The following is a 27,447-nucleotide window of genomic DNA, read 5'->3' as shown; positions in this document are numbered from 1 at the left end:
GGCCCTGTACACTGATATTAAGGATCCAGGCGGGGGGCATTTTACACTTCAGTCTTATCCAACTGTGTAGTAGAAGAATAGAATCTCCGCAGGACCAATCCACAGCAGGCAGCAGCAGGGCAGGACTCTGAAGGCAGCCACAGTGCGCAACACAGATTAGGTGTGCGGTGCGCAGTGCAGCCAGGAGACAGCCGACTCAGGCTCAGCCTCCGAACGCTGAGCGGCTGCGACCTGGACAGCACACTGTGAGTGACAATCAGCTGTGCGACAGGAGAGACCCGGGGGCAGCGGCGCGCACAAGTCACAGTGAGTTGGCCGGAGTCCGGACAAAGCCAAGCTGGCAGTTGAGCCAGCACAGACACCAGACTGCGCCACGGCAACGGGGGTAAAACACAGACGGACCCTGGCTGGGCTCTGGGGCCCTTCAGATCACCGTGGCCCGTCACACATGTCCCACTTGACCCCCTGTCGCCGGCCCTGCCGGTATTGCATTAGTCTTGGGGGCAGCCCATCATCGCTGGGGATACTGGATGCACCACCTGTAGTGAGGTGATTGGGGGCTTCCTGCTAAGCCATGCTACTGCAGTGGCATCTATGGGGAATCCCTCAAGGCCATCCCTCTTTCCGCAGTGTCACACCCCTTTTTCCGACAAGTACCCTGTATCTTCTACTATGTGTTTGCTCCTAAAGAGCACCACAGACTGAGTACATTAAACTAGAATTAGTAGACAGATAGACATGCACAAAGGTAAAATCCAGAATATACTTAAACTAATATCAAATGTAATGAAAGGAAAACAAAATGATTGAAGAATTAGAAAAAGTATACATTTATAATCCGTATATTGACCCTTGGGTACATAATATAACTGTAATAGCTCTCATTTCTACATTTCATTTCCTCTGTTATTTTAGAAAACAAGAGAGAACATTTTATTTATTTTCTCCCTATGACAGATGTCATTGAGGTATCTAGGATGAGACACAGAAGATTTGTGTTCCTTCATTTACAGACACATCCAATGTGGACTGCTTTCTGCCGAGCACTTGAAGATGTAATCTCCATTACTTCAGCTGTTAAGAATCAGGCTCCTGTCAGGCAGCTGACTCATAAATCAAAATTAGCAGTGTAGAGAATACGTCACTGTAATTGCCACATTAAATGGACAAACCAATAACCTTCCACAGCAGCAAATAGCTACCCAGCACTTTCCTATTTAGCTATAAACTTAAAGGATCAAAATCATTAACCGTTGTGGAGCGTGTCAAGAAAAGCATGGCCCGATGTGCGTTAGGACTTCTCAGGAAATTGCTTTATGTACATTTTTATAAGGGGACATAGCAGTTCCAGTCATATTTTATGTGGTTGTGATAAAGATGTTATCTGCTCTCTAGGAGACCTACAGGGCAATAAGCATCAATATATTACAGATGTCACTCTGCTGTTCTGTATCAGTAGGTGCTATTGTGTTTTTAAGTTTCAAATCAGCATTTTCCTTTTAAATCTTTTGTATCCCAAATGTATATTTTTATCCCTAATATTATATTAAGGAAAATTTAAGTAAAAACATATCAAACCCTTTAAATGGCAAAAATACAATAAAAAGTAAAATAAATACAAGAAATGCACAATAGTTGGAAATGTAGGTTCTTTTCTGCTGTCATTTTAGGTTCTTAATAATGAATTGTCATTGGTGGTTTAGGTGCATTTACTAAATGGTAGTGTAACTAAGGGCCTGACTCATCTTTATACACATCAGCTGTGTTTAAAATAAGCAAATGCAGCAGGAGGCGCATTGTATAAATCAGTGGCTCTCAAACTCGGTCCTCAAGACCCCCCCAACAGTTCACGTTTCTCAGGTCTCCACACAGAATCACAAATGAAGTAATTAGCCCCACCTGTGGATCTTTTAAAATGTGTCAGTGAATAATGAGTGCACCTGCAGGAGTGACCTGGAAAACGTGAACTGTTGGGGTTTCATGAGGATCGAGGTTGAGAACCACTGGTATAAATAGACGTCTCCAGCCAGATTCTGTGATTCGCTGCAGCATCGGATCATCTGAATGAACTTTGGACATCTGGAGAAAGCTGAGGGCTATTTAGATGACCAATGTTTTTATGCAGCAGGAATCAGTGAAGCGGCAGCCAAAAATGCAACTACTTTCCTCAGCACCCACCGAAAACAGGGTATTCAGTGTCTCCAAGTGGGGCTTAGGGGGTACTGCAACCATTGTCACAGACTGGGATCTGCACATGCTCAGTATGGCGGGGATGTCATTTTTATTATTATTATTATTACTACAATTTTGTACATATAGCACACATTAGAACACTATAGGGTGCACAGACCTAAACCTTACAGTAACTGAGAAACTACAGCAGAGCACAGGTAACAATCAGCACCACAATTCTCAGTACACAATACAGCTGAGATTTAAGGAAGCAAAGGAATTGTCCGCATACTACTCGGGATGCGTTGTTGTTGGAAAAGATGAACAATTATGAGTAAAAAGAGCTGCTGTTATAGGCTATCACTGAGTAGGAGAGAGTGTAATTGAAGTGCAAGAGAAGAGGGATGTGAGAACAGGAAGGAAGAGGGCCCTGATTTAAGGTACTTACAATCTAGAAGGAGGTATACAGGTGACATGATATGCAGGCAAGGAGGCCTGAAGGCTGGAAGTTAGCATGGCAGTTGTGGCCAAGACATGAGATGGCAGGTAAGCAAAGCGGCCTCAGTACTAGGTTATATGGAAGGGTACTACTGTATTTGATGAACAGGTGGGTTTTCAGAACATCTTTGAAGCTTTTCAAGGTCGAAGAGATTCTAATTAAGGAAGGGGACTCATTCCAGTGAAGGGGGACTGCATGGGTAAAAACTTACATAGCTGAAACAGAGATGAGACTGAGATTGGACATCAGGGGCAAAGAAGAAGGGAGAAGTCGAGATGGACACCCAAGCAGTGGAGTTGGGGAACAGTGGAGATGATCGGGTTGTCAACAGTAATGGAGATATTGGTGGGAGAAGGCATCCAAGACTCTGGATGGAAGAAATATAGTGAGTTTGGTTTTGTCCATGATGAGCTTCATAGAGCGCTCAGACATCCAGGAGCAGATGACAAAGAGGCAGCTAGATACCGAGAGACAAAGTGGGAGAGCAATACGGAGGAGATGTTTAGTTGCGTGCTGTCGGCATAGAGATAGTATTGAATGTCAAAGGAGCTTATGAGTGCACCCAGGGAAGAGGTGTACATGGTGAAGAGAAGTGGGCCTAGGAGAAAACCCTGACAGGGAGGATGGAAGGGGATGAGGTGGAGCCAGAGGCTGACACTGAGAAGCAGCAGTTAGTGAGGTAATGACAGCCAATTTTGATTTGAGTTTGGGAAATGTCCAATATTTACGCAAAGACATTTGAAAAAAAGGTGGGCAATATAATCATATCCAATTTTATGAAAAGTTGGATGTGGATAGTAAAGTCGAATCCAGGTGTTTTGGCCATGCTAAACTTAAAACTGATGCAATGGGAGCCGAGTTACAAAGTCTGACACAAAACAGCTCTTTTTATTTTATTTGTTTTTTTCAAATGTATATGTACAGTGTGTAGTGACAACCCTGGAAGCAATGACTTGATTTAATAGTTCTGCTGGCATGGGCACCAGAGTGTTTGTGAGGGATAGGGCTGAGTTGGTATGCCATCAGCCATAGTGACCTCAAACAAAGTGCAAGAGGATGGAGAGAAAATCCAGCAAGTTGCTGCTCAAAGAAGGTATTTCTATTTCATATTAATTATGGCCTCTGGCGTAGAATGTAAGATCATGGGAAGAGTTGGTGGTTGGAGGGGTTGATGTGTGATGGTTTAGAATAGATATTCATGAGATACACACTGAGCAATATGCTGCCCGGTCAGGTGGTTTAGACCGACATACAGTAACGCTGTGGTTGCATGTGACCGTGCGCTCTACTATCTTATTAAATGACATACAAGAGGACAGAAACAAGACTAGTTTGTCCTTTACACATAACAGTGGTATATTTTTCAAAATGCTAATCTCAATGTTATCAATGTATTAATATTGTATACACAGACATTTCAGAGGACTGGATGCTAGATGTGAATCATGTTGTGGGATGTGTATTTTCACTCTGGCAAAGTGCATTTCTTAAGATATTGCTGTACATTATCATTTGTATCTGTCTTTTGATGTATCTCTTGTATTAACTCGGTGCAGGGCGTCAGTGCCCAGTTCTCCTTCATGTGACATTTCCAGCTAATCACTTAGCCTTAAGCTGGTGATTGGAACGGTGATACTTGCAGCATTGCCAGCTTTCTCATATTTATAGACTTGTAGTAAATCTCAGGTATATAAGGCCTTATGCGCATTTTAACAAGAATTGTCAGAGTATGAGTGGGTGGGGGGGGGGGGGGGAGTGTATCCTGTGGTTCTCTAGATGACTGGAAGTACATTAGTTGCTAAAAGAAAAGGTTCTACAGTTTCTGTAGTTTCCCTGAATGCTTTGTGTGTGCTTGTTTTGTATCTGGCTGATGAGATGTAGATGCTCTATCGACTTTTATGCAGATGAGTAATGTTGCTTTCGCATGTAGCTTAAAAATGCTGGACTGCTTTATTTAGATCTATGTTTTGAATATTTATCTCTCAAATATAAAGGGGACTATACACTGCTGAGCAATGTCGATTGCTGAAACCACTCAGCACACAGCGCTGCACAGCAATGTGTCAGTGCTGTGTGCTGAGCGATCTGTCGGTGCCCATTTTCTCGAGTGAGAACACCGTCCCTGACTGGTGATTAACTAGACTTATCCTCAAACTCAATATTTCCAAAACAGAATTACTTATATTCCCGCCAACTAAGAAAAGTTACCATCCCGATATCTCCATCACTGTTGACAACTCGACAATCTACCCTACCCCACAAGCTCGTTGCTTATGGGTCATCCTCGACTCTGACTTGTCATTTCTTCCCCACATTCAATCTGTCTCCAAATCATGTTACATGCATCTAAAAAACATATCCAGAATACGACCGTATCTCACACAAGGCACTACTAAATCTCTTATCCATGCACTCATTATATCCCGCATTGATTATTGCAATAGTCTCCTAACTGGTCTTCCCAAGAACAGACTCTCACCACTACAATCCATTTTAAATGCTGCTGCTTGGCTGATCTTCCTTGCAAGACGCTCATCGTCTGCTGATCCGCTCTGCCAGTCCCTCCATTGGTTGCCTGTATCTTACCGTATTCAATATAAAACACTTCTCGCATATAAAGCCATTAACCATACTTCACCAGCATATATCTCTCTACTTATCACAAAATATCTCCCGTCTCGACCACTCCACTTTGCACAAGATTTGCGTCTCTCTTCTGTACGGGTCACTAGCTCCCATTCACTGTTACAGGACTTTCATCGGGCTGCTCCCATCCTATGGAATGCCCTTCCATGCACAATAAGACTCTCCACTAGCCTCCAAACTTTCAAGCGTTCCCTGAAAACTCACCTCTTCAGGCAAGCCTATCATATTTAAGTTCTACATGCATAACCCTCTGAGGCACTTATGTATTATATAGCTTCCCTTCTGGACTTGTAACTTGGTGGGACTGCTATGCTATTACTGGTGCCTGTCCTTGTGTTTCCCCCCTATATCCCTATAGATTGTAAGCTTGCAGCAGGGCCCTCCTACCTCCAAGTCTGTCTGTTGTTACCCAGTTTGTTTTATTACTGTCTACTGTTGTAAAGCGCAACGGAATCTGCTGCGCTATATAAGAAACTGGAAATAACTTATCCTGCATGCTGCATATTAATTGCCGGGGCAGTTGCAACGCGCGGGGCCGCACATCACTATTACTATGGCCCTTACACACTGAGCAATGTTGGGGCATTTTCTAAGCGGTCTAGTTAGATCACTTAGAAAATGACATGAAATTGCCCTGTGTAGGCTAAAGGTCCATACACACTGGGCGACTATGCCCAGCGTGTATGGACACTGATGATGCCAATCATCGCTACGGGGAAAACCGCTCAGTGCATACACACTGAGCAGCATTCCCCCTGCCCGGTGGCATCAGCGGGGGGAGGACGGCTTTGCATAGCGCGGCTTTATGCAAAGCGTCCTCAAAGCCAGTCATCTGCAGGTATTACCAGCAGATGAGTGGCTTTCCCGGCGATGATGCGGGAGCGCGCAGCAGCGCTTACTGCTCATTGCCGGGCCATATACACTGGGCGCCTTTCAGCTGAAAGCCGCTCAAACTTGCTGATTTGAGCGTCTTTCAGCTCAAAGTCGCCCAGTGTGTATGGGCCTTTATGTTTCTGCACATTTTTAATTTGCCCCACTTGGCAACATGGTTTTTCCAGTATCTGGTCAATAGGTCGACAAATGTCGACATGAAAACTCATGTCAACATTTTCATATGTCAACTATTTCCATGCCCACTTTTTGTCTCCGTCGATCATTTCTTGTCAACCCGGGCACTATCATCCCTTTATACCATTTTTCCAAGGGGCAAAGTTACTTGCTATTTCTTAATGTATTCCAAAGTCAAGTCCTATTACAAAAAAAAAAAAAAAAAAGTATTTGCTTTTATTAGCTATTCAAATGTACTTTTGTTGCACGCTGTGCTATCGCCCTATTAGACATAGTCATTATCCTTGATCCGTTTGCCCCAAACAATGATCATGAACAGTAACATAATTAACCTATTTGCTTGTGTAGGGAGCTAAAGTACCTCATTTATCAAAGCCGGACACTGAGGATAATTATGTTTTTGTTCCACAACGACTAATCTTTGCAGGTCACTGAATGGCAGTGACATGTTTATAGAATTTGTTTGAATGTGGGGACATTTACCTCAGAGGTCACAGGAAGCCAGGTTTAATACGTTTTAGAATGAAAGGGAACAACCTTAATTGTGACTGTTTGTCAACAATACATAATACATTTCTTGTGTTGGCATTAAAAATGTTTTTCACACCGTATCGGTATAAATATTTATGAAATGGATGCATAAGGTAATGTTGTGTTATAATTTAGTAAGGTTCGTTGGTGGCTTGGATTTTCATTTAGTTTTTTAATTCCATATATTTGTTCTGTGTGCATGGTTTGCAATAATCGGTTAAGCGATTAGGCTTTATCTTATAATTTAAACATTGCATTATTTATTATTTTACGGAATTTTTGAGAGCTGCAGTATATTGTGTTGAGGATCTTTAAAGGCCCATACACACTGGGGAACTTTGAGCTGAAAGCCACTCAAAACAGCAAGTTTGGGCGGCTTTCAGCTCAAAGCTGCCCAATGTGTATGGCTCAGCGAAAACCGCTCATCTGCTGGTAATACCAGCAGATGAGCGGGGGGAGGACGGCTTTGCATAGCGCTGTGCTATGCAAAGCCGGCTCCCCCCCCCAGCGATGATATAGATCATCGCTGTCCATATACGCAGGGCATAATCGCCCAGTGCGTATGGACCTTTGTGTATAATTTCTTTATTTACATTGGTTGAAATAACAATGTAAAATATATTGTAATTTTCTATAGTGGGTTGTGTTTTTTATATTTGTTTTTATGCTTCTTTGAAAGTTAAAACTGTAAATAAAGTTAAATGTACACATTCTACAGCAGAAGTATTTTTAGATGCATGTGGGTTTAAAGTAAACATATTTGGTGTATTTTTAGAGTTTAATGGTACTTCCATATAAATCATTACTGCAGTGGATGACAGGGAAGGTTGAGATAACATTGAAAGGCCAGAGAAGATGCAGATAAATGAGCATAAGGTTTTGCGTTGGTCTTGTATAATTTATGTTCTGATAAATATCATGTAAAATTCCTACCTGATTAATTATTATTTACTGCTTAAGTTTTTTCCCATCCTGTTTGTGTGTTGTGCATACATTATGTGATAGTAAGGGCTCCAATACCTAAACTTACAGTGCCATAAAGTGGAGTCACACATATCTTACAACTGTTAAACTTTGAATTAGTCATCTGGCCCTTCCCCTTTTTTGATGTTGGGAGCCTAAGGATGCATGTGTAGCAAGCAAAGATGTTTGCACACAATAGCAGGTCTAAAGCTGCGCATATATCAGAACTATTTCATGCCTGAACGCACGATTTTGATGGGTCATGTGATGCATATTTTTGTGCACCCGCAGGTCTTGAGTTCGTTCATGTGATCTTATGTGCTGCACATAAGATCTGAAGATGTTGCTAATGACCAGTATGCTGGGAGTTGCAGATCTTACAATAGATCTTATGTAAAATTACACACATAAGATATATTGGGGGAAATTTACTAAGATGGTAGTTCTATTTCACATGGGATGTTGCTATAGACAGCCAATCAGAATCTACTTATTTATTTAGCACCTTCTAGAAGATAATAGATCTGATCGGTTGCCCTTAGCAACATTCCATGTGAAATAGAACTCCTATCTTAGTAAATTTCCCCCATTGTCCTGGAATCTGCTGGGGAAAATGTGACACAATCTGGATCGGAAGCTGGTTGGTGTGATGTATGGCTAGCTTAAAGTTCCCCATACTCTATTAGGGCATTTCAACTGCAATTTGTCTATATTTTTATATTTGATTGTGGCGATTAATCACATGAAAAGCGTCCAAATTACATATGATTGACAGCATGTCTGATGCGATACACTGTCCCGAGCCTGCGAGTTGCACCAACTGCAGAAGCAATCTGTTGGAGGCATGGGCAGGCATGGATGGTATCGCATGCGATATATCGCATACAATCCTGCAGCCCGGGGTTTGACAAGACGACAGATGTAAAGTGGATGTCTAGAGAAAGACGTAGGAAGAACGCTAGGGTTTTTTTCGCTAGGGTTTTTTTGGGGCACGCTTATGTAGTAATAGAATCAGTGAAAGAATGTGAGAAATGAGTGAAGTAAAATCTAACCTTTATTTTTTAATATTTAAAATTCATACATAAATATACACGTCACAGAAAAAGAGGCATTAGAATATATATATAAAGAATAACAATATTCTAGGTTAATTGTTGCACAACGTCATTCAGATAGGCGAAAATGTTTACAGGGAGTTTCCCAGTCCCAAATGATTTCTTGATCAAGAAAAAAATAATAAAATAAATAACCTGGATAATCAATGGACCAGTACAAATATTGTAAATAATTCTTGATCAGGACCCTAGAGTTTATACTGTACTACAGAGTGCTACACAGGTTACTAATACCCCTTTTACACCGCCGAAAAATCCGGGTCAGCGGCGGGTCAGACCCGGATCTTCGGCGGTGTAAATCCCTAACGCCGTGTCCCTTTACACGGGACTTCTACCCAGGTCCTGACCTGGGTAGAACACGGCTAGGACCTGGGTAGAGGGCGGTGTAAATGGGAACGCCGGGTCGGATGACCCGGCTCCCATTTACATGAATGGGGAACGTCCAACCTGTGGACCGCAGCGTCCGCAGGTTGGACGGATTGTCAGACTGACACTGACAGCCGGCGCTGCTGTCTGCTATACTCTGCAGACAGCAGTGGCGGCGGGGGAGGGAGGTGAACGGATGCCTGTGTGCGGCATCCATTCACCTCCTGTCCAATGGCGGGGGGGTGCGCGCGGGGACTGGGGGCAGCCTAGCAGCTTACCTTAGTGCTGGGCTGCCCCCAGCAGCATTCCGGGTACGGCAGCGTCATCTTCAAGCGCCGGGAGGGGGGTGCGGGCGTTTAAGCCCGTCCGGGGTAAATGCCCCTAAACGCCGGGTCGCACCCGGCTTCAACCAGGGTCCAAAAAGCCGGGTGCGACCTGGCGTTTTGGTCTAAAAGGGGTATTACAGGAAATGCCTTCAATACGGTGTCAGTCACAGAGTTGGTGGTTATAGAGATATAACAAGAGTTTTTAGAGTAGAGGAATGCTCTTTGTATGCATTTGATGCTTCTGCTGTCTGGATGCGAATACAGCACTGGATATTCCCTGGTGGTCTCCCAAGAGGTACTGATCCAGCCAGTCACTGCTTAGCTGCTGAGTTCGGATGGGATCAGGCGGCACAGCGATGTATGGCAGTATATATCAGCAGATGAGAGAGCCTCAGAATGTTACTGGGAGCCAGTTGTCACTTTTCTGTCAGGCTCTGAGGTTCTGAAACAGTGACAACTGGCTCCCAGTAACATTCTGAGGCTCTCTCATCTGTTGATATATACTGCCATACATCGCTGTGCCGCCTGATCCCATCCGAACTCAGCAGCTAAGCAGTGACTGGCTGGATCAGTACCTCTTGGGAGACCACCAGGGAATATCCAGTGCTGTATTCGCATCCAGACAGCAGAAGCAGCAAATGCATACAAAGAGCATTCCTCTACTCTAAAAACTCTTGTTATATCTCTATAACCACCAACTCTGTGACTGACACCGTATTGAAGGCATTTCCTGTTAGTAACCTGTGTAGTACTCTGTAGTACAGTATAAACTCTAGGGTCCTGATCAAGAATTATTTACAATATTTGTACTGGTCCATTGATTATCCAGGTTATTTATTTTATTATTTTTTTCTTGATCAAGAAATCATTTGAGACTGGGAAACGCCCTGTAAACATTTTCGCCTATCTGAATGATGTTGTGCAACAATTAACCTAGAATATTGTTATTCTTTATATATATATTCTAATTGATGCCTCTTTTTCTGTGACGTGTATATTTATGTATGAATTTTAAATATTAAAAAATAAAGGTTAGATTTTACGGTACTTGTTTCCTAGAACGGCCACAATCGTGAGTGATCGTGGCTCTTAATTAAGGGACACGATCCTCACGATGTGGCCGATTTTTTACAATTTTTTCCCTTTGATTGACAGAAATCGGGTCAATCGGTCGGTCGCGACCAATTAAAATCGGCCGCGATGCGACCGACCGATTGACCCGATTTTTCCATAGACTTCAATGTTAAAAAATCTTTTAACATTGAAATCGGGAGGATCTTGTCGGTCTTGTGCCATTATAATGGCACAAGATGAGATGGACTTGATTAAGTCCATCTCACATAGGGAAAAATGTTAAAAAAGGTGAAATGGGCCAATATGACCAATTTCACATTTTTTATGTGCCCGCCATGACCCCACGATAGACGTCAACCCGAAGCGTGGCGAGCGCAGCGAGCCCGCGAGGGGCGGCGGTGCGCGTCCTCCGACCTTTTCATTCCCCTACTATCCACTAGGGCGTGGAGTGAGAATATAATAGTGTGGCGAGCGCAGCGAGCCACCGAGCCCGAAGCGTGGCGAGCGCAGCGAGCCCCGCGAGGGGACGCGTATACCTGTGAAGTTAGACGCGTCCCCTCGCGGGGCTCGCTGCGCTCGCCACGCTTCGGGCTCGGTGGCTCGCTGCGCTCGCCACACTATTCTATTCTCACTCCACACCCTAGTGGATAGTAGGGGAATGAAAAGGTCGGAGGACGCGCACCGCCGCCCCTCGCGGGCTCGCTGCGCTCGCCACGCTTCGGGTTGACGTCTATCGTGGGGTCTAGCCCACTTAGTAACATTTGTGGGGGCAATTGAAAATAATCAGGTGAAAAAAAAAAAAAATCGGGTGAAAAATCGGTCGATCGGATCGGTCGCATCGTATGCGACCAAATCGCATGCGATGCGATCGATCCGATTTTTTATCTTACGACCACAACGATCTAAATCGTTGTGGCCGTTCTAGGAAACAAGTACCGATTTTACTTCACTCATTTCTCACATTCTTTCACTGATTCTATTACTACATAAGCGTGCCCCCAAAAAACCCTAGCGTTCTTCCTACGTCTTTCTCTAGACATCCACTTTATTTCAGTTACGTTGCTGAACTATTTTGGGGGCACCACCAACCAAGTACCCTACACAAATCTTTTCGGATTATGAGGTCTTCTGTTGGTTTCTCTTCTTTAAACTATATCTAATTCTCATTATTTACTGCCTGTGACATTCCTTTCAGTTATTGTCAAGACTACAGATGTGTAAGGACACCTCTGTAAGACCGCAGTAATTGATAACTGTACTGTTAGGAAACATGACAAAGCATACTTGCCGACACGGATGTGGCAGCACAGGTTGGTACAGATGGGGGCGTGACATCATCCTGGGTGGGCGGTGTGGTGGCGTGGATGCTCGATTGTGTCATCATGGCCATACCTGCTCTACATTATTCAGCTTACAGGGCAGAGCAACTATTAACTATTTCTGCTCTAATCTGGTCATCCACACACCCCTTCCTCGGGCAGCGTGGGACAGATCCGGAAGGTTTGTCCACTTTCACGGGGGCCGGGACGGTACTCTATTTTCAGGAGCCCTCCCAGCTGTTCCAGTAGAATAGGCAAGTATGTCAACAAAATACACCACAAATGCCCTTCAGTAGTTTTCACAGCATTTTATGGCACTGGTTACTTAATAATACTGCCCATTTAAGTCTATGAGGGAGATTTAACAAGCCCTGTCGAGTGATTCAAATGTAGAAGTTGTTGTCAAAGCTACCAATCTGCTTCTGGCATTTCTAAGACGGTGCTAGTTCAATTAGAAACCGATTGGTTGATTTGGGCAACTTCTCCACATTTTTACTGTACAAGGCTTGTTGAATCTCCCATGTGATTTCAGAAAACATACAGCTGCTTGTAGCATATACAGGTTAAGTATCCCTTATCCAAAATTTCGCATAAGGGACCTAATGAACCGGTCGACCATTCTGCATGTCGACCTAATGATTGCGTTGACCTAATGAACCTGTCGACCTAACCCATGTCGACCTTTCTGCATGTCCACCTAGTGTTGACCCAATGCTTGTTGACCAACTTTTTGTAGACCTAATGATCCATACCCTTCCACATGGATGAGATGCGTGGAACTTTGGTAAGGTGTACAAAGATGTTTTTTTCTTCATTAAAACCCAAAGTACAATATGGAGAGAGGTGTATGTGGACAGGTAGGGAGCTAAGTACATGGCTTGCCATAAATCACAAGAAGGGGACGTCAACTTTGATTCCTGTTAAATACAAGTCCCAGATTGTTACTGCTTTTTTAACGAAGTTCTAAAAGGAACCGGGGCTGATCTGTGGAGCTCCTCCAACGCCTTGTGCAAGTCTATTCCATGTTCTGCCCTAGAACTGTTAATTGCTGTGGAACTGAATGGGAAGGCTGTGCTGCAAAGCTTGCTGTCACTGTTATTTATCCCAGAGATTTACAACTACTACTTATACTGATACAAAGTTTCGTTATCTCTGTTCACATCTCGGCCTGCAAGCCTTGCCGCATGATTTAGAACATACTATTATTTACACCGAGACATTAAATCCATCCTGAAATGAGGGACTTTCTTTTTTCTGCATAGTAATGTAATTTACTCCCTAGGGAAACCCATACATCCGTTAGACACCACACACAAGCAGCTTCTCTCCTAGCAACAGTGTTTTGCAGACCAGACCGGTTGTGAACTCGTATGCACTGTTGTAGTCAGTCGAAGGAAATATAAGAATACTTGTCTTTCCCAGTTGCTTTAATACTTCAAGACCTGGGGCCAAATGTAATAGGGTGAGAGTTTCAGAAAGTGAGAGATTTTGGGAGAGTTTTCCCATGTTTTTTAAAGCAGCAATCAATTACATGGCAAAATCAACCTGGTTTTGCAGTGTAATTGATTGCTGCTTTAAAAAACATGGGAAAACTCTCCCAAAATCTCTCACTTTCTGAAACTCTCACCCTATTACATTTGGCCCCTAATCTTCATTTCATGTCTTTAATCTGCTTCTAGAAATTGCAGTAGAGCATGAACTCATGGTTTTTGTGTAAAGTCTGATTTTATTTTGTTGCAAGTTATATATCATATATATATAATAACTTTCTGTAGTTTTCTTGTCTGTATTATTTACTTTACATTTTATATATGCCTGCATAATGCAGTAGGTACGCAGTACTATTATAAGCATGGTCTTGCCAGTCCTTGGCTCAGCATGATGGGACTTGTAGTTGAACATTAACTTTTCTAAACTTTCTGTAATTAAAATGCAAGTCTGCAAAAGACAAATGAATAAATAGATAAATTGGGATATAAATGCCTTCACTATTCATTATTAAGTGGAAATCATGACATATCAATGACGCACTTTAGCACTCACACTAAATAGTTCTTAGCCATTCCTGCTCTCAGGGCTGGGAGCAAAGCTATTTAATGCTGCCACTAACCCAAGCCCTTATTCTGGCAGATGGACTGTGCTCTGTGTTGGAGGCTGGAATCTCACCTTAAAGATCGGGCACTAATATTAATTAACTGAATAATAAATCTTTTCCAGATACTTCAGCTGCAAGGATACAATCTGTCAGTGTGAACATGTAATTCCTAGGGTATTAACTGCCTACCGGCAGGTACAGTAGTATAGAAATGGAAAGAACAATAGATGATGATCCTGCGCTTATAGTGCATTTGTGGCAAATACCACAATAATCACAATAAATGTATTAAAAATATAGCATATTATATCTCAATATGGAATAGGCGCCCACCTAATAATACCATTCAGGTGCATAAAACGGGTAATACTGAATAAGTTTTTTTTTTTTTTAAATACTTAGTCCGCATCAACAGTTTTGAGGCCGAAGCTCCTTCATCATGACTGACAACAAGAAAGTGCTAAGTGCATAAAGCACTTTCTTGTTGTCAATCATCCTGATGAAGGGGCATTGGTTTTGAAACTGTTGATGCTATGACTGTACTCTAGGGCAGTGGTTCTTAACCTCGGTCCCCAAGGACCCCAACAGCTCACGTTTTCCAGGTCTCCACACAGAATCGCAAGTGAAGTAATTATCAACACCTGTGAATTTTTTTAAATGTCTCAGTGAATGAGTACACCTGTGCACCTGCTGGATGACCTGGAAAACATGTACTGTTGGGGATCCTTGAGGACCGAAGTTGAGAACCACTGCTCTAGGGTGCTGTGATTCAGAAAAGTTTGATAATCACTGAGTTAAGCAATTTTTTCTGATTCAGGTGTATATGCAGTTGAGTCCAGAAGAAATCCTTTATATACAGTACACATTCAAAGAGCAATGCAATAGCATATGCATTTGTGTACAACATTATTACCTGAGATGGCCTCTGCGATCCATGGGCGGTTCAGAGTGGAGACCTGGAGGTGACCTATAGTGATTGCAAAATAGGAGGTGTCATGGGAATGTATTTTCCGGGTGGGGAATCTCGTTCACAGTGGCCTCTTGTTAAAGTTACGCTAAAACATGTTTACACCAGGCAGGCGATCCTCGAGAAGTAGGAATTTTGTCCAGTGATGCATTGATGGTTGAGAGACCAGATCCATAAGCACTTGAGCACTGCACACACATATAAAGTGCATATTGCAGGGCTTACAAACATACTATAAAGCTGGTAATGGGTTGTCCCAGTTGTAAATATCATCATTTTAAAAGAATTAAATTGCGCGCACAAAAAAGGTGTGTGGCCTTACTGCAGGAGGTGGGAATGGTGGACATCCACCGGAGGGGCAAGCGGAGGCTGGGAATGGTGGGGCGGTGCGGCGTCCAGCAAGTGCCGAGCCGGGAAGGGGTGCTTTGATGGATGCACGCGTGACACTAGACACACACACTGAAAAAAAGGAGTGCTATAACCAGATGTTTTGTTGCCACCTCCCCCGACACACACACTCACAGTAAAAACAGGGACAGTGAGAGGAAAAGGGTCATGGTTACATGATGGTACCAATTAACATTACACCACACAGTAGTGTCCTATATTTACATTGCACCAAACAGTAGTGCCACTTATACACATTGTTTAAGCTAGAGTTCATTAGACACATTGCGCCAGGTAGAGCTCATTGGTCACACAGCGCAAGTATTATGCACACCGTAATGCCCATTACACATTAAACCACACACCATCATGCCCATTAGACATTATCTCTGGGCGCCCTGCGCTCCACTGTTAAATGCTAGAGGTGAAGGAACACCTATAGCATTTGTTTCCAAATAGGTGGTGGCCATCTGTATGCTGACAGAGACTCTGCGCCCCTGAAGCACCGCTCTACCCCTGCCAACAGCTTCCGCTTCAGCAGGTGAATGGGGTGATACGGTGCACATCTGGACCACCCTGGAGTTTTGCCACTGCTTGCAAAGTCTGTCACATGTTGGTGTACACAATCATAGCACATTTGCAACAAATAAATATTGAAACAATTATTTATACCCTTAAATATCTAAAATATACTTTGATCTCTCAAAGTAGATCATGTACTGTACTTGTCATTGTTGAACATTTTCCTCTGTAATCTTATTCAAAATTGGATGCAATCGGGTGCAAAATCAGCTGCTGCTGATTAAAATTATATGCAGCATGCCTATACTCTGTGTATAATTGCAACTGTATCTTTGTGTTGCAAATGTGGGGTAATTGTGTACTTGTAATTGATTTTCAACATTGCTGAATACAACTCTCTTTAAAACATTGTGGGTCTGACTTTATAGAGCTGTTTTGTGTCCAATTTTTCTAACTCTGACTTCATTACATCGGGCGAGATGTATGTTTAACATGAGTATAACATCCTGGTGACTTTTTACATGCAGTTCTTATTTGGTCCCCCGTATGTTAAGAAAACGTTCCAGACTCCACTAGCAGGGGGATAATGCTACAACCAGGAGGGACACTTAACTGGGTCATCCCAGCCAAAGCTTTACCCCCCACCCCAATCTGATCAATGGGGTGATTTCAGGGGAAGTGGAACCTTCCCCAGTAAAGGGGTTCCTCTCTTCAGTGTGCCCTGGGCCTGGACTGATTTGGAATGTGACTGGGCCAGATGATCGCAATGCTCTCCGTTATGTTGAGATGTCATGCCAATTTGATCTTTTGCCTAATTTACTGTTTTCTTTATTACCTATATTTCAATCTGTTATTTCCCAGTTTGTTTTTTCACTGTTATTTCCAATTGTAAAGCACAATGCTGCATTATATAAGAAACTGTAAATAAATCAATGTGGCCAAGATTATAACTAATGACATCACATATTAGGGTGGTACTGCCAGTACATATCAAACCTCCCATTGCTGTATATACAGGAGTTTTTCACATTGCTGCTTTTGTTGTAGCATTTAATTTTCTACCACCTAAAACAGGGGTGGGGAACCTTTTTTGTGCCAAGGGCCATTTGTATGGGGGAAAAAAATATCCTTCGGGGGCCATATGTAAAAATTTCTCTTACAAATTGTCCTGCTGCAGCCACCCCACACTCCGGCGATTGCCGCTGAATATGACTGACAGTCTCCAGCTGCTGTTGATTAAGAGGAATCTCGTGAGAACTACCGACCTCTCGTGAGAATTCCCCTGTACTTGACTCCCGGCAAAGCCACCAGGCGGGTGGGCGGGCCACTCAGACAGGCTACCTGAGGTGCCCCACCACTGACCTAAAACAATAAAAGTGATGGTTTTAAAATAAATACACTTTTTAACATTTGTTTAAGAACTCATTTATTTTAAGTTACTGTTTGCCTGTTACTGCTTCTCCAAGTTTTTGCTTTGCCTGTCATTTTGTGTTTTGTGCATGAAGCGTGCATAAATTTGGGGTTTTAGTCTCTAAAAAATATTCTATTGAAAAGGACGCCATCATTTCCTACAGTTATTAATGAATGAAAATGAGAGCTCATTCTGTCACCGTTTCTGTCTACTTGTCAATCAGCAGCATCCTTGTGTGTCACTTTTCATATTTCACTGCCAATCTTTCCCCTCCTACTCTTCCTAAGATACTGCAGCACTCAGTGCAAACTATAATACTGGTTTACATTAGTTTACATATACTGTAAGACCATTTCCCGTGTATTGTTTAAAAAAAAATATTCAAGGTTTTACCACATGGAAATGATGTATTACAAGTTGGTAAGTGTAGCACATGATGATGCCCAGTAGCTAGTGATAAATCGATCTAGATTTTGGTGACAGGTCAGAACTACTTGGCCCATCCCGTTTTGCCCTAAACACATGTACATGCATACACATGTGTCCTCATACATCTCGCTTCAATGCACCAAATAGCGGAAAATACAGGTACCTGGCGTAATTGAGCCCCAGGTGGAGTGCACTTCTGCTAGCATGATGTGTTATTAAATTGACATGCCATACTTGTATATCTGTATTCTACTGAGTGTGTGTGTAAAACACAAAGGAACTTGACATACAGATGTTGCCAAACTTATCCACACCATGACGCGTATACATTGTGGCATTGATGGCACATCTAGTGTGCCGGTGTCTATAAAGTGCGTATGCACGCTCACACCATAAGCTTTAATAATGCGGTTTCTGACCGTGAATAGTCACAGCGTGGACTGTAGATAAAAGCCATGGCTGCTGCATCCTAGCACTTTGTATGCAGATTCATAGACTTTGGGCCAGATGTTTTAAGCTTGAAAAGTGATCAAATGGACCACCAGCCAATCAACTCCTAGCTGTGTTTGAAAAATGACAGGTAGGAGCTGATTGGTGGTTTATCATTTTCAATTTTATCACTTTTCAAGCTTAGAACATCTTCCCTCAGTCTCATACAGACATGTCACATACAGTATAGTATCAATTTAATGAGCGCAGTCTCTTCATGAATCCTAGTTGCATCATGTTGCAACTTAAGGCCCGTACACTGGGCGATTTTGAGCTGAAAGCAGCTCCGTTTTGCTGTTTGAGTTATTTCCAGCTCAAAAGCCGCCCAGTGTGTACGGCTCGGTGATGAGCTCAGATTCGTCCTCCTATGGAAAGTCGTCCTCTGAGGGAAAATCTCTTAGGTACTGTGAAAATCGCTCCGTGTGTATTCACTGAGCTATTTTTAGCCCAGCAATGTATCCCTTCATCGCTCTGCAGATACGCTGGGCATCGTGTTTGCACCTTAGGACGCATTTTCGGTTAAAAAAAGATGCCTGACACTAGCAAAGTCTTATGGTCCCTTGTGTGTGAAAGAGGCTCTGTTTGGCATAACTGCAGCAAAGATATGTGAGGACACATTTGCACACACTACGGTTATTTTCTGTTGAGAGACAATTGTCCTACCAGCATAAATTTGGTTTGTGGGAAGAAATCAGTGTGCACAGAGGAAAGCCACCCAAGCAAGGAAAGAATTCCTCCACAAACTCCACACGGTTAGGGCAGTTGTGGGGGATCAAACCCATGACCTCAGCGCATTGTGGGGGTAATGCTAACCAGTAATATATCTGTACTGCTAATGATCTATTTGCTTTTAATTACCAATGTTATATTTATAAAGAAATGATAGGAAGTTGGTATAATGTTTCCATTCTATTACTGGTCCGTATGATTTATTTATTGTTGTTGTTTTTTCTCACTAGATATGCATTTTGTTTCTGTGCCATTTTCCTATCCCCAGAATGCCCACCTAATACATTTTAAGTAATATATTGAAACTGATTGCCAAGAACGATGACACAGATGGCACAAAGAAGGAGATACTTTATAATTCTATCCTCCGTTTGCCAAAGCTGCTGTTTGTCTTTGTCTGTATGAACTCAGAAGAATGTAGAATAAAAAACTGTTGCTTTTTGTGTTTTGTTGTCTAGCTGGAGACAACTGCCTGGCAGCTCAACCTCCAGATGGCTCAATCCACCCAAGCAAAGCTGAAATCTCCCCAGGCTGTGCTAGAACTTGGAGTTAGCACCGAAGACACAAAGGTAGGAAGACACATCTGCTACCCAGCACTTCCCCTCTCTCCTCTGGGCAACTTGTGAAACTAGGTCTTAGCAGTGCAAAGTAACCCCTATGATTCCTTATTCTCAGAAAGGACACAGCATTTGATGTTTGTGTTGGTGTTTGTTGCTAAGCTTTGCCAGTGTTACATTTTAAAGTGAAACTAAAATTCAAAAAACCCATAGGCATTATTTTAAACCCAGAGTTTGCACAGATAACATCCCTGTAAATGTGCAGTATCGCTACTTGTGGTCTTATCCTCTAGCATGGGTGTTGGGTCATCTTTGGACTAGAAATTACACTGGTCACCCCATGTCCATTTTAAGAATGTGTACCATGAAAAAGGAATCAGCAGGAACATGTTAGGAACACTTAATAATATGTCACATTATAGCTTTGTCTTTTTAGATATGTACTAAGCCATGGAGAGCCTAAAACTACCAGCCAATCAGCTCTTAATTGCTATGTTACCGGCTGTGTTTGAAAAATGACAAAAGCTGATTGGTTGGTACTTTCTCTCTCTGCAGACCTACAATACTTCATTATGTGAAATACAATTACTGGTCCACCAAGATCCTCTGATTAACTCTTTCAAGTCCAATGTCTAACAGCCCTAGCGCTAGTAGCAGATCCAGTGGTGAGCCACTTTAAAATAAGAACATGAACATCATTGAACATTCAATGTAGACCATATATGAATAAAAAAATAAATTTACAATTAATTTAAAGATTTAAACCAGACTGTTTGAATTGCAGAAAAAAAATTGCATTGCAAAAGGTTAAAGCATTATTTGCTTAGCTTTGATTAAAAAAAAAAAAAATGAAGATCATTAGAATTACCCCATGGTTTTAGATAAAATTGACAGTTTCCTCATGGGGTCACGACTCCATGTTGCTGAATGTAAAGCTAATGACTCAATGATCTCTCAGCAAGTAATCCAAGGAGTCTTAAAAATCAGTTGAAATGTATGTTACTTCAGACTCCTTGGATCATTCTTAGGAGTGATCAGGCTGCTCTGCTCCCAATCCATTGATCTGCCTATTAGGTCCCATATTTACATGCATAAAGTGGGGCAAAATAGTATTTGGACAGCCACCGATTGTGCAAGTTGACCCACTTAACAAGATGAGAGGTCTATAATTTCCACCATAGGTACACTTCAACTGTGACAGACAGAAGGTGAAAAAAAACCCCAGGAAATCACATTGTATGATTTCTAAACAATTTATTTGTATATTCTTGCAAAAAATTAATATTTTTATAATCAGAAAGTTAAACTCAATACTTTGTAATATAACCTTGGTTGGCAATTACAGAGGTCAAACGTTTCCTGTAGTTCTTTACAAGGTGTGCACACACTGTGGCAGGTATTTCGTCCCACTCTCCCATGCAGATCTTCTCTAGATGTTTTGGGGCTGTCGCCGGGCAGCACAGACCTTCAACTCCCTCCACAGATTTTCAATTAGATTGAGGTCTGGAGACTGGCTAGGCCACTGCAGGACCTTGAAATGCTTCTTATGGAGCAACTCCTTAGTTACCTGGGTGGTGTGTATGGGGGTCATTGTCATGCTGGAAGACCCAGCCACGTTCCATCTTCAATGCTTTTACTGAGGGAAGGAGTTTTTTCAAAATCTCAGGATACATGGCTCCATTCATCCTCTCCTTAATATGGATCAGTCGTCCTGTCCCCTTTGTAGAAAAGCAGCCCAAAATCCGATGTTTCACAGTGGATATGGTGTTTTTGGGATGCCACTCATCATTCTTCTCCGTCCAAACACAGCAAGTGTAGTTTATAACAAAAAGTTCTATTTTGCTCTCATCTGACCACATAAAATTCTCCCAATCCTCCTCTGGATCATCCACATGGTCACTGGCAAACTTAATATGGACATGTGCTGGCTTAAGCTGGGGGTGCTTTCGGGCACTGCAGGATTTGAAGCCATGATAACGTAGTGTGTTACTAATGGTAACCTTTGTGACCATGATCCCAGCTCTCTTGAGGTCATTGACCAGGTCCCTCTGTGTAGTTCCGGGCTGATTCCTCACCGTGCTCAAGGTCATTGCTACCCCAGGAGGTGAGATCTTGCATGGAGCCCGAGGTCAAGGGAGATTGTCAGTGATCTTTCTTCCATTTTTTAGTAATTGTGCTAACTGTTGATCTCTTCTCACCAAGCTGCTTGCATATTGTCGAGGAGCTCACCACAGCCTTGTGCAGCTCTACAATTTTGTCCCTGGTTTCCTTGGACAGCTCTCTGGTCTTGGCCATGATGTAGAGGTTGCTGTCTGACTGTTTGAGGGTATGGTTATGTGTCTTTTATACAGATAAACAGTTCAAACAGATGCCATTAACACAGGTAACGTGTGGAGGCTAGAAGAGCTTCGTACAGAAGAAGTAACAGGTCTGTGAGAGACAGAAATCTTGCTGGTTGTTAGTTGTCCAAATATTTATTTTCTGCAAAAATATACAAATTGTTTAAAAATCATACAATATGTACCTAGGATGAAAATTACAGACCTCTGTCATCTTGTCAACTTGCACAATCGGTGGCTGTCCAAATACGTTTTTGCCCTACTGTATATCCACACAGGGCACACAGCTGGCAGCGAGGGCATTCCCAGGTACTGAGGCCTCTAAACTCTAGGAAACTCTCAGATCTAAAAGGCTTTCCACAGTCAGACTTATGCCCCGTAAACGGGGTGACAGGAGCAGTGATCTACTGGAGTTTCTTAAAAGTGCGAAAAGATAATTTTTTGGGGATCTTACCATTCCTGGTATAATAAAACCTAAAAGCTACTTAACAACACTATCTGCTGCCATTTAATCCCAAATTCATAGTTCTCTTTCAAACAATACATGGTATATGACCCATATGGTGTATAATGGTTCCCCAATTTTCTATATAAGAGATGTGCTAAAGAGGGAGGTTATTTTGGGCTGCAATGGGGGGAAGGAGGGCGGGCAATTTCATTCTCAGTTTTCTAAGTTTCTTTTTAATCTTTGTATTTGATTCTAATGCAGTTTCCGGTACTTGTGAGTTATCCGGACGCCCGATTTCAAAATCGGGTCGGATCGGGCACATCGCATCGCATCGCATGCGACCATCGGATGCGATGCGATGCGATGACCCGATTTTTCCATAGGAATCAATGTTAAAATGGACTGAGTCCATTTTAACATGGAATTCAATGGGAAAAAGGGGTCCTTTTCATACCCCTACTATCCAAGTGGGCATGGAGTTGGATATAAACCTGTGGCGAGCGTAGCGAGCCACCGAGCCCGAAGCGTGGCGAGCGTAGCGAGCCCCGCGAGGGGACACGGAATACCGTCCCCTCGCGGGGCTCGCTTCGCTCGCCACGCTTCGGGCTCGGTGGCTCGCTACGCTCGCCACAGGTTTATATCCAACTCCATGCCCACTTGGATAGTAGGGGTATGAAAAGGACCCCTTTTTCCATAGGAATCATTTTAACATTGATTCCTATGGAAAAATCGGGTCATCGCATCCGATGGTCGCATGCGATGCGATGCGATGCGATGCGATATCGCATCGCATCGTATCTGATTGTATGCCTTAACTTAAGGCATACAATCAAAAAATCGGGCGTCCAGATAACTCACAAGTACCCAGTTTCCTAGTGATACATAACGTCTTACCAAGATGTATTATGTAATGTTCATGTTTCTCTTCTGCAATTATGAAACCCTTAGCTATATCTTATACAGTCATTTTTATGGGTTTTATATTTGGTGGTATTCCCAATAACATTCTTTGTCTCCATATCCAAGAACTTATGGGGTGATATTTAATAGGATGAGAGATTTGGAAAGTGAGAGATTTGGTAAGAAATCTCCCATTTTTTTTTACAGCGGCAATCATTTACACTGCAAAATTAAACTCAGCACCTCAAAATAACAGGGGGAACATTTTTCATAGTGCAGTAGTATTCATATACATTTATTACAGTATACAACCGTAAAATACAGATAAGAAATGGCTCCACACTGCAATGGACCTTTTCAGAAAGGCTCAAGCAGTAGGTGTTAATGCTCCTCCAGCAGCAGTTCACCTTCATTCAATAAATCAGGTTCCTTCCTGGTCCTTATTGGTATGCCATCAGAAGCCAATCCACAAACATGTTTCCATAAAGTGGTCTTTATCGAGGTTATTACCAGAAAGGTATTTTGCCTACAAGAACATGTTTTATTAATGTAATAAATATGCTGTATGGGGGGTGTTTACATTCCCAATATTGCAATGCTGGCAGGAGACAGAAATCAGCCCCTGGAAATCAGCAATTTCCCCCTGTGGCTTCCCCCGGCAGTGTCTCCTTCCATCAGCGACCATCTCTGATTGCTGATGAAAACAGGACACTGAGCAATACATTGCTTCATGTGTACGGAGCTTAACTGTGCTCCAGCAACATATCCAAAACATGCCTTCTTCAGCTGGCCACAAATGTAAGAGATTATCTTTCCAACCAGCCAAAAACCTGCCATTATATCGGAGCAAACGACAATCGAACTGAAAACTATACAAAAACATTTCTTTAGACAAGTTGGTTAAATTAATTTGATATAACCCACATTACTAAATACCTGTTTTGAATCGGTAGGCCAAGAGATCCTCATAATAATAACACCATTAAGCAAATATGTTATCATAATGATCTGTTGCACAATACAGTCTCCGACTGTGTGTGTATGGTGTGTGTGTGTGTATATATATATATATATATATATATGTATGTATGTGTGTATATATAAATTATTGTATTGCCCCTGGTGAAATCCTTGTGATCAGCCGCACATAGGGCCTTATTTTGATTCATTCGGTCCTACTTGCGTTCGCACGGAGGACCGATGTTTAGTGTCTGCACATGCGCGTTTCTGCGAATGTGCAGACACAGGGTGTGTGCACCCATGGCAAATTTCCCCGAGGGGGGCGAAGAAGGGCGGGGGGGGGTGGCGGGCAGCCTCATTAGCATATGGGAATGCCCAGCGCTGGCGACCATCGAATGAGTTATCCCTGCCTGCGAATGGATGATTATGTAAATCATCCATTCGCAAGCCGTGCGGGGGGAGGGGGGGCACGGCGTACGAGACGGGGGTGGGGGTGGCCGACACTGTGGGTGGAGGGCGGCATCTGATGGATTTGCAAAGCGAGTCAATCAGAGTAAGGCCCATACTGTATAAAGCCACAGTGTCTTGAATTAAGTTTGTTGCTGATGGAAAAGGTATTAGACATGATTGTTTCAGTGCTGTATTGAGGAAGTCCTATGCTTGAATCTTTTTATCCAGCTAAACTACTAAGGCATATTCCTCCTAATCCCCATTACAGCTTTATTGTTTCATTCATCAGTCTACATTCCTGGCCCTTGTGCAGGTATAGTAATTCAGCTTAGTCACTGGGGATGCAAAGAAACATCTTCATTACCCATACATACAGCTTTGTGCAGATTGTAACATTATGGAGTCTCTTGGCAGAATCCAAGCTGAGCAGACGGCATTGAGTCACCAGTCATACATTGCGTAACATCATTTATTTCCAACACATCCTTTAATTATTATCTGACTAAAGCAGGGTCACTATTTTGCTTTTGTGAATAAGTTGTAATCATTAATCTTGGAAATTCTTTCCAGCTGGAGACTGTTTCTCATGCTCGCTGTTGGGGAGAGCTGTGTAAAATACAATAACAGATACAAGTCTTGGTAATATGCCTGGACACTATCCTTGGCATGTTGCAGCATTGTTAATAATAACTATAGATATATGATAACTATAGATTTATCCATAACTGGATGAAAAATTATTTGTTGAGGGGTTGTGAACTTACTATACCTCTTTTCCACTGACATGAACATTCCAATATTGACCAGTATTTAACTGCACGGTGAGCGCATGGCAGCGAATCCTGTTTTGGATTTGCAACGCACTCACCGTGATTCACCGCTCCCCACTGTTCGCCGCCAGCCTGCCCTATTCAGGCGTCAAAGGCTCACTGCCCCTGACGGCGAAAATGATCCAATCCGGTGTGCCCTGTGTCCCGGCTCTCTCCCCTCCTGCTCTCGCTGTTGCAGCTGGGGCTGCACTGCCAGCTGAGCGGAGAAAATAAATAAAAATATTAGTGGTGCTTGGAAAGAAATAAAATTAGCAAGATCCTTCAAATAATAAAAAAATGACATGTAGACTCCCAAAAATGAATATAAAACATTTATTTTATAAGTACAAATTACAGTTCACCTAAAAAAAAATGTCAAAAGCAGAACGGAGAACTTAAAAAAAAAAAAAAGTGAACACAGTTCTCCATTTTGCCATTGAATACACTTTCGGCGAACTAGGCAAATAACCCCATAGAAATACAACAGCGAATAGCAGCGACTATGAAACAGTGAATTGGCCGGCATTCACTGTTCGCCGAAAGCAAACAGTGAATGCCGGCCAATTCATCGTTTCATAGTCGCTGCTATCATTGAATACGTTGAATATCCTTTTCAGTGAAAAAATTCACCAATTCACCAAAAAAACAGCCCTGTTCACCAAAAAAAAAAAAGGTGAATTGAGTATTTAATATTGCTCATTGTATGTGAACCCTGGATTTAACAGTGGCAGCAGCACAACCCAGGTCCAGTGACCTAGGAATCTAACCCTGGATCTGGGTATGGCTTAGTGTAAGTGGGTAACTTGGGTCAATCCTACCCGTTAACAGCTTAGGGAAAGCCGGCTCTTGATGATGATCTCATATTCAAGTGCCGACGTTGTACATGTGTGATGGTGTCATACCGGGAGTAAGCCAGGTACAGCCACTTGTCTTAAAGAGGTTTCCGCCTATTTGCATGTGATATATTGCATACAATCCCAGCCAAGCCCGCCCGGCTGCAGAAGCAAACAGGCAGATTGTTTCTGCAGTAGGTGTGACTCACAGGCTCTGGTGTGATGCGCATGGGACTGCTCATCGGACCTGCTGTCAGTCACATGCAATTTGAACAGTTTTCATGCGATTGCGGCAAGCAAAGTGCCCAATTTGCATGTAAGTCCCACTAGTGCAGTGGTGTCAAACTCATGACCCTCCATCTGTTGTGCAACTACACATCCCAGCATGCCCTGCCACAGTTTTAGCAATCCATTGTATAAAATATGTGGCAAGGCATGCTAGGATGTGTAGTTCCACAATAGGTGGAGGGCCGTGAGTTTGACACCACTGCACTAGTGTATTGGGGCCTTTAATGAGATTTTTGTATTGCATAACACATTGCTGGCCACTTTCATAATATGGTTGAGGTGGTACTATGTGGTACCATTCATAGCTGCTGCAGTTTTGAATGCTGGATTTATTGGGGCAATGATATTAAACACTTAATATGCATGTTTCTGCATTTAAAATTCTTGACCTTTTTAAAGCCGACAGGCTTTACTTTCAGCAATAAATCTTAATGCTCTCTGTCTATGGAAAGCAATATATCCATGCACAACAAATTACTCTTGAGGAAGGAGTCCTCCTCTTGCATATATCCAGGATGTTACTTGCCAGGGTCACCGAGTGAGGGGGGGGGGGGATGTTTTTAGGTTTAGCCTCCCACAAATGTTTACTCCTTGGAGGTCCCCCAACTATGCAATGCCGGGTGAAGGCTCTCCCCAATTGTCTCTACCATGACATTTGCTCTAAATTCCTGGCTTTGGCCTCCATCACGTGTTGTGGCCTAGAATACAGCACTCGCAGCATAATACTGCAGCAGAGAAGACATTTTCATTGGTCA

At 42.7% G+C, this 27,447-nt stretch overlaps 1 protein-coding gene and 2 pseudogenes across 2 annotated transcripts in view; 2 read left to right on the top strand and 1 right to left on the bottom strand.

Annotated features, from left to right (window-relative positions):
• Window positions 1–27,447, top strand: part of COMMD10 (COMM domain containing 10) — a 361,043-nt gene that overhangs the window by 36,910 nt on the left and 296,686 nt on the right. For both annotated transcript variants that reach the window (XR_014447849.1, XM_083151620.1), the window contains exon 5: window positions 19,567–19,677. Coding sequence is in view for 1 of the 2 variants with exons in the window: in XM_083151620.1 (XP_083007746.1) it covers window positions 19,567–19,677 (111 nt within the window). In the remaining variant the exon portion in view is untranslated. The remainder of the gene's footprint in view (window positions 1–19,566; window positions 19,678–27,447) is intronic.
• On the bottom strand, window positions 9,942–10,058 carry LOC146039932 (5S ribosomal RNA; annotated as a pseudogene).
• Window positions 10,185–10,301, top strand: LOC146039921 (5S ribosomal RNA; annotated as a pseudogene).

Source organism: Crinia signifera, chromosome 1 (genome assembly GCF_055691185.1).
Source record: "Crinia signifera chromosome 1, ASM5569118v1, whole genome shotgun sequence".
In the NCBI taxonomy this organism is placed as follows: Eukaryota; Metazoa; Chordata; class Amphibia; order Anura; family Myobatrachidae; genus Crinia; species Crinia signifera.
Note: the sequence above shows the minus strand (reverse complement) of the source record. Positions and strands in the feature narration are given on the sequence as shown.